This window comes from Macrobrachium rosenbergii, chromosome 36 (genome assembly GCF_040412425.1).
Source record: "Macrobrachium rosenbergii isolate ZJJX-2024 chromosome 36, ASM4041242v1, whole genome shotgun sequence".
NCBI classification, from domain to species: domain Eukaryota; kingdom Metazoa; phylum Arthropoda; class Malacostraca; order Decapoda; family Palaemonidae; genus Macrobrachium; species Macrobrachium rosenbergii.
This window is the reverse complement of record NC_089776.1, coordinates 19,494,197-19,503,178: the sequence shown is the minus strand read 5'-3', so window position 1 is coordinate 19,503,178 and position 8,982 is coordinate 19,494,197. Positions and strand designations below refer to the sequence as shown.

At 36.5% G+C, this 8,982-nt stretch overlaps 1 protein-coding gene across 2 annotated transcripts in view; it reads right to left on the bottom strand.

The window, feature by feature from the left end:
• LOC136856487 (gamma-interferon-inducible lysosomal thiol reductase-like) overlaps positions 1 to 3,513 on the bottom strand; it is a 20,389-nt gene extending 16,876 nt beyond the window's left edge. Inside the window, exon 1 of one of the 2 annotated variants that reach the window (XM_067134348.1) lies at positions 3,365 to 3,513. In XM_067134348.1, the coding sequence (XP_066990449.1) occupies positions 3,365 to 3,418 (54 nt within the window). In that variant the 5' untranslated portion in view covers positions 3,419 to 3,513. Of the gene's footprint in view, positions 1 to 2,569; positions 2,705 to 3,364 lie in introns of those variants that run through there. The other variant, XM_067134349.1, reaches the window with a different exon arrangement.
• Between the last annotated feature and the right edge of the window lie 5,469 nt (positions 3,514 to 8,982).

The following is an 8,982-nucleotide window of genomic DNA, read 5'->3' as shown; positions in this document are numbered from 1 at the left end:
CAAAAAGTCCCTCTCCGGAACCTGAGAGGGACAGTTTGGCTCTCTGAAATACCTAGCATTTATTTTCTACATTGTAGCATTTTTATTAGCTCCTTATATTTGAATGATATATATATATATTTATATATATATATTATATGATATATATATATATATCATCATATATATCACGTGTGCTGAGTCGGAAGTTGGGGAAAATTCGGACATTGCCATTGGTTTGCCCAGGTAATACAATGCCAGATAGTCGACTTTGATCATTCAGCTGGCATAATGTCTAAACCACATGGCCATGTTCGAATCTTGAGACCTGGGCAGATACACTTATGATATTATTCTGTTCTTTTGTGTGTGAACTGATATTAATCTTATATATATATATAATTCGATATATGTTGTATATCATATATCGGAAGATATATAAACTATATATATATATATACATACAAAGTATATTCCGAATTTATAGACTTGTATGGCCCAGTGGGTAATTATATGATATCCACCTATAGATAAATATATCGATCCCGACGTATATATATATATATATATATATATATATATATATATATATATTCCCTGGATGAAGACAGTCGTCCTATTACGAAAATCATTGGTTTCACTGTGTTTATTGATTTAACAACATTGCTTTTACAATTATGCATCTTTCATTCCGCACGTTTTGCAACAAATAGACTTTTACAGTTTTTTAAAGCATTTTTCTGAGGTAACCTGGCAGAACCTTTTCATCTGTAAACCTTACTTTTCATTGTTTTCCCATTTTCGCATGTTTTCACAAAAGTTTCGTACCAAATCTTCAGTCTTCCATTGTCCCCACCATGCCCATCACCCCAACCCTGTTTCAGATGGTGGGGCCAACTCTTAGAGGTCTACGCTGCTTATCAGCACTTCAGTGTCGTCCCATCATTCACTGGCCTTCGGTGTACACGTGTCCTTGATGGCATAACCAGCTTATTCTACTGTATACCAACCTTCCAACTAAAATGAATTTCTCACCATCTGACTCACTTTGTTTTTGACAGGAGAATACAGCGCCCTCACATTCACATTTCCGTTAGTTTACTATACTTCAGTTGCATGTCTGTAACGGTTCTCATCATCGTCTTTTATCATCAGTCCTATAGGTAAAAACTGACGTTACCATTCAAACTTAGGGCGCGTCCACACTGCAGTAAAACTTGTCATAACACACATGAATAACTTATCACATACACATCACAAACAATTCGAGCGCAAGTCATCTTCGTCGTCCTAACTACTGTTTCATACGATCATTCAGAATTTGCATAAGTTTCGTTTTCCAGTTAAAGCCGTTGACTGATTCTCAACCTGCTTGCACTTGTGAGACCATTTGCCGAAGTGTTTTGTGACATGCTCTAGTGTAGTGTGGACTCATACTCAGAATTTTTCTAGGCTCCTATTTCTCTTCCACTGACTACATATCCTGGCTAATCATTGCCGATATTTCTCTGTAATGACTTCTGCATGCTTGCCTCATATTTTCGTCTCCGTTAGTAAACCCATTTCTCAGCACAACAGTGGATTTATTCTTATTTGGTTTATAACCTGCTACTCCCAAAACATTCTAAATATTCCGCACCTTTTCATCTGTGTCCTGTTCTTAACCTTGAAATTTATATTTTGCAAAAAGGTGTGTTTGCTTCTTATCCTTTACAGTTGATGGCATATATGTTCTCTAAGAATTTTCTGTTGCAACTTCTCATTCTCTCTTTCATTCACCTGAATCCAATAAAGTAGTCATATAGACTTATCTAAGCCTATTACTACAATTCTTCCTCTACCTTGTGTTGTGAATATTACGTGATACATGAACTGTTCAGTGCAATAAGTGGATAAGCGAACGTACATATATACTGTATAATTTATGTAATCACAGAACGAAGGCCCGTAGATACCTACACATGAAATCAGCATTTTATCACATTAATTATCAACATTTTATTATTATTATTATTATTATTATTATTATTATTATTATTATTATTATTATTCAGAATATAAAACCTTATAATATAGAACAAGCCCACAGAGGCCATTGACTTGAAATTTAAGCTTCCAAAGAATATGGTGTTCATTAAGAGGTAAGAAGAGGTAGAGGGAAATACAGAAAGAAGAGATCTCACTTATTATAAAATAAAAATAAATTTATAAATAATAAATTTATAGATCAATAAAAATGTATTGAAATTCAAGGGGAGTAGTATTAGGGTAATAATGCATTGCACCTTCGCTTGAACTTCTGAAGTTTCAATTGCACGACATCCCTCTGGGAGGCTGTTCCAAAGCCCAACGGTGTGAGGAATCAAGGTCCTCTGGAACTGAGAAGTTCGACAGCGGTGGCACATTTACTAGATATTGGTGCTGCTGTTCAGCGAATCTGGTCGCTCTCGGCAGGTAAAGAGGATCAGGGATCAATTGTGAATGTGAAAGATCATCTTTCAAATGAGTTCTTTTTCTTTCAGTTCATAAAAAAATTACAACTTCTTGTCCCTTTCCTTGGTCTATCAACATCATCTATCGCTTCACTGACCTTTCATTCAAGTTTTTCTTCTTCCAGCATCTTGAAAAATTCCCGTGAGCAGGATCTTCATTTGTGTTCCACTGTTGCATCTTCACTTCGTCTCTCCCTTCCAAACAATACATTCTGACGTTGCACCTGTGGTCTCGCCCGAAGGGTAACGGACAGATAAGTTATCGTGGCAGTCCAACTTTTCCCTTGTTTACATAAGACGCTCGAGTTGTGAATCGAGTCGCGCGTGGAACGACAGTGACAAAAACAACAACGTCGACGATAAAATCAGCCACAACAGTATTCATATTATTATTATTACTATTATTATTATTATTATTATTATTATTATTATTATTGTAAAATACACTGTGTCAGTTTGCTGATGCGGGCGGCATGAAAAACTCTGAAGTAAAAACCTGTGCAAATACACCCGTGTTCGTGATTATTAATTGAGAGAGAGAGAGAGAGAGAGAGAGAGAGAGAGAGAGAGAGAGAGAGAGAGAGAGAGAGAGAGAGAGAGAGAGAGAGAGAGAGAGAGAGAAACTTTTCTCTTTTCCCACACCCATCCAAGTGGCAATCAAATTCTCGTCACTGATCTCCATAATAAAGTCCGTGGTTCCTCTCAAAAAAAAAAAAAAAATAATAAAAAATAAAATAAAAAAAAAAAATAAAATACAGTCGACGTTCCGCATTTGGCGCAAACTTATGAGATAGCATGACATTTATTTTCGACCTCATATCTTACAGAATCGACGGATAACATTATATTTGAGTACCCTTCACCTAAATTTTGCTAAAAAAAAAAAAACTTACTAAGTTCAGTCCAATAAGAAACAAAATATGAAGAGGGAAACACGACAGTCCCATAATACTACGATGATCGTCTTGGTTGGTCACCCGGAGTTAGAGTTAGCAAACAACTGGAGGTCTTATCGAGATATCTATTTTATATCGAAGAGCGGCTTGCATCACAACTTGTGCGAGTAGGTGCCAGCTAGTGACATTACCGGTGGACCTTCCTTTAATCGCTGTCGTATTTTTAGATTGTCAACTCTGATGACGGGAAATATAATTTTACCTCGTCTCTACGGTTTTCTGTAACTGTGCATAATTTTATATTCCTCAGGTCTTCTGTGCCTTACATACCGCAATAGGTGTCTGTTACTGTGTTAGTTGCTGCTTTATCTAGAAGTCAATTATCATGTAAAGATAAATTATTATTTTTTTGTCTGAAAATCGATTCTGAAGCAAATCTAGTCCTGAAAAAAAAAGAAACTAGCTTGCAATATCAGCGCGGCCACGTCACCCCTCCCCCCTTTCTGTGCGTAGTTCCCTTTCAATCATAACAAAGATAGACAAAATCATCAAATAAAATCAGCAATACCTCCTAACCGACGTCGCATTACTCTCGAGTCGTCTCTGTTGCTTGGTAGAGTTCAGATGTGGAGTTGGTAGAGTTCAGATGTGGAGTTGGTAGAGTTCAGAGGTCCACATCAAGCTTCTTATCCCTTTCGATACCATACCCCATTCATGGGCCACCTCTGGGCTATACCTAAACCAACCGACCTTCTCCCTCCGGGCCGCCCCATCCGATATTTTTTACTCTTAAAATCCTCAAATCCAGATTGCTTGGTTCGGCGACTTCTTTTTGTGCCCGTTTTCCCCCCCGTTCCTTTAATCCTCCTTTTATAAAGGTCAGGTCTGTAACTTCCTTGGAGAACGTCCATGGGGACAAAGCCTTTCCTTTCATTATGAATTTTATTGAAGGTACCAGACTCCAGTTTGCATAACATTTATTTTTCATTTTGCGTAATTGGCCAGGGTCGTAAAAATATCCTCTACATCAGTGGTTCTCAATCTTTTTTTATTGATGGCACCCTAACTAATGCAATCATTACCGTGGCACCCCTTCTTCACCATCCCACCATAATGCATGAATTAACTTCTCATTTGATGAATAAAACTATTATCCATACTCAAACCAAAATCAGCACACCGTACCCGAAGAAATATACTGTGCAAACAAAGAGCATATCAAAAGAATTAGATAAACTTAAGCGTTATGAATGCGGACTAACATAAAAATATGATAATCACTTTTAAGCATATATATATATATATATATATATATATATATATATATATATATATATATATATATATATATATATATATATATATATATATATATATATATATATATATATATATATATATATATATATATATATATATATATATACACGAATAGACACACTGATAATAATTATATGAAGACTTCTGCGAACTTTTTTTTTTTTTTTTACAAATGTTCATTGAGATGATCTAGCCAAGACAAAATTCATGACAATCTTGCGGCACCCCTGGGCATTGTCTGTGGCACCCCAGGGTGCCACGGCACCCAGTTTGAGAATCACTGTTCTACATGGATAATTAGGAGGGGTTTCTTCTTCTTTTATATAGATCACCAGTTTCTTACTGGGATCAAACAAGATGTTTGTCCAATCTTTTATGATCTAAAAGATCAGTCGTTGAACTATCTCGTACTTGGTACAACGCAAGTCAGGTCAGCGCACGAGGTGGGAATAGGACCCGCGAGCTCTCAGGATGAGGTCACCAGCAGATGAACTGTTCCAGCATTTAGAAGAGGAAGAGAAGAAACACTGACACTGACTCTGTGATAAGTCTCAAAGTTTTATGTGAAAATTAGGGTGGCAATGGAAAATCTTTCATTCCTGTTATTAAGTAATATCTATATGGAATTTCTTCTTCTTCTTCTCAGATTAATCCATAGTCGGGGTCGCTGGTTTTAATGAGCCTTATCCTAATGTTTTTAGTACTTATAGAACGTCTCATTATACAATCTGTTGGGCTCAGGTTTTACGGTCGGATGACGGGACATGCTGGATGATTAGGTCTGTGTGTTTTTATTACTCCATATACTGTAGATAGGACAATGCAGCACACGCTGGTAAATTTTGTTGGTGACTCCTTTGCCTGTATACTGCAGAACAACTTTTCTTCTAACCAATATTTTCGAAACCTCCCACGCACCCAGATATACCTTACAAACCCTGGCCACATACAATCATCACTATATTGCAGGATCTCACGTGTAATCCCTTCAATTCCTGGTGTCTTTCTGTTCTTCAAACTCTTAATTATAGACCTCTTTACGTTAATAACAGTCATTTTCCACACGCATTCTCAAGCTTACATTAAGCCTTTCCACTCTCGTTGAGCTCAGCTTTACTTCTCTGTTATATTTCGCATTCATTAACTTCTCAAATTACTACATCGATCGAAGGCTCCATTAATTGCACACCCACACTATAATTTGTATATATATATATATATATATATATATATATATATATATACATATATATATATCTTCTTCTTTCTTTCTTTTTCTTTTAACGTGCTTTTATTCCCATTTTTGTATGGGGTAAGCACGATGCCTTCTTTTGAAGGACTTTTTGATTTGGCTTTTGGGGTAGACCTGTGGTCTCGATCGGCTGCCCTGCCTGACATCGCTTAGACCCCGGTACGTATGTTTCATGTATCATACCCGACCCAACGCCCTTACTTCCCAGCAGCGAGAAGCTATTGCGCGGGTATGGCGAGAGTTCGAGACGTGTGAGATGTTTGTTATGTTTTTAGAAGGTGTTGTAGTGGCTTTGTTTTGTGTGTGTATTTAGTCTGTAACATCCATTTGCTTTTTAAGCAAACCTATCCGTTGATTACATATATAATCCCGGGATGTCTACACGGATAGCAAAGTGTCTGCCTCTTTGATCAGTCGGCTGCGGGATTGAACCCGCGCCACAGACCTCTACGAAGTCCGAAGCTGCTGCTGTAACCGACTGAGCCATCGAGGCTCTTACATATATATATATATATATATATATATATATATATATATATATATATATGTATGATACTGGTAATTTTCTTAGACGCGAAGATATATTATGCAGTTGTATTCCACATGGGAAAATGAAAGGTGTTTTGGAGAGAATTTGCCTAACAGTTTCTTCCTCCAATGGACCGCTTCTTGGAGCGTTTATTAATAAACTTTCCAAGAAGAAGTCCACTGGAGGATGAAACTGTTGAGTATATTCTCACAAAAACACCTTTCATTTTCCTACGTGAAATACAACTAAGAAAGTATATATATATATACATATATATATATATATATATATATATATATATATATATATATATATATATATATATATATATATATATATATATATATATATATACATACATATATGTATATATACATACATATATATATATATATATATATATATATATATATATATATATATATATATATATATATATATATATATATATATATATATATATATATATATTTATATTTATTATAATAACCACAGGGAAAAATAAAAGCCTGGGTGTAGGTGCCATGATTGATATTCATATTATTAAAAATGCTTTCTTTTATAAGACTGAACTTAATGATGTTTCTTTCCAGTGCATCATTAGAATAAACTCTGTTCTTTGCCCTTCTCAGTTGATTGTATGATTGTTTTTACTAACCCTTACATATCTTACGGATTTTTTATTTTGTTTCATTTAATTTTCCAGTGTTTTTTTTTTTTTAATTTGACCAATGTAAACGTTTTCACAAGACGCATGCAGAATGCTCTCTCAGAACTAAGGTAACCACAGAAATGCCTAGCTCTGGACTCCAGACACTTGTCACTTGTCTCATCCACTCCATCAGAGCTCAGATTCCCCATGTGGCTGTTTTGAGCCAAAGTATACCTTTGTGGTGAAGCCCCTTAATTCATGCTCTCCCTGCTGGCACTGAAGACGAGATCCCCTGTCTCCTACGGAAAGTGAGGGTTTGAATCAGTCACGACCCTATTATTCTCCTAAATTTATTTTCCTTTCTAAAGTGCGATATTTTCACGAGACCCGATTTGTTTAGTTCAGTGAGAAAATTATTCCAGTTCATGTTCATTTCAGTGACTAGAATCGAGTTGCTTTGGCACCTTATGTGCACCCCCTTGATTCCGGAATTCACTTCTTAAATCTGTGTTAGTAACCAATACATTCTCGTTGCCTACGGAGATGCTAACTGTGGAATCATCTGTTCACTCCTGTGCTTGGGTCGTGGTTACCACCGCTGCCTCTCACCCAACGGTGTCCTGTGATGCGGATTTTTCCCCTGTCATTGTTATCTTGTAATTTACTGTAATTTTAGTTATTCGACAGGAATCTGTCCTCATCCCTGTTGGTTTTGCAAATTCCCCATTCTTCTGATCTAATTTGTTAATATAAATATAAGTGATTTTTATTAAATTCAAGTGTTTATCTAAACTTTCCCATTGAAGTAAAGCCTTAAGCTTAATCTTATTCTTGATGTTGATTACCCAAGTATACACCTAAAGTCAGAATCGAGTTCACGTGGTAAGTTCACCATTCTTTCCCAGGTAAACATAATATTTGGTGACCTTTTGCCCAAATTCTAGTAGCTTTGCAGATGCAGGATCATTACACACCTGCAAAACCGCCTCCTCCCCCGACAAGCTATCAGTTACTAGAGTTGCTAAAGCTGGATACAAGACAAAGAAACGAATCTTTTAGTGTAAAATTCCTATTACAAGCACAAGTGAACAGGTTTCCATAGCGTAAGTACAATGTTATTTTAGTTATGTATTAGGTGAGAACCAAAATCGTGACTGCAACAGTTATTAGGGAAAAGTTAGATCATGTGCATGCCCCACTAATAGCCTGGAGAGAGAAGAGAGTGTTAGTCATCTGAAACAGAAGCTTTTGGTTCTATCGCATGTTAGCCTGCATGTTCAATGCTAGAGCAGATAGGCAGTGAATTGATAAATCAAGTGATTTTGAAGGAAATTATGCCTTATTTTCTCCCACTTGTACTGAACAATTTGAAATCCGCCATCTTTAGTTAGGCAACACAGTTAGGTGGGTCGTGAATTCACGCCCAGCCAGCATATTTCGCTCGCTGGCCTCCTCTCTCTCTCTCTCTCTCTCTCTCTCTCTCTCTCTCTCTCTCTCTCTCTCTCTAGCCTTAAAGATAGCGCAAAAAGTTAAATTAGCATGATTCCCAAATTCATCTTTGAGAAATCTTCATTTTCATTCAGGGCCACGTGAGCTCAGAAATTTTGCACATGAATGAATCACCTTTTAAATCATTAATAACGCATCCACAAGAAAGCGAAAGTGAAAAATATAGTCCTTAAAATGAGTCATAAAAGCCTATTAAAACGTACACAGTAGACAGCAGGAGAAAGAATTCTCACAATTGTTCGGTCATTCCATGAAGTCGCTTGCACTTTCTTCTTTGCTCAGACAGTCGTGTGACTCCACACATGGTGAATCCGTCAAAACATTGCCCATAGTCGCACATGTGCCGACCCCGT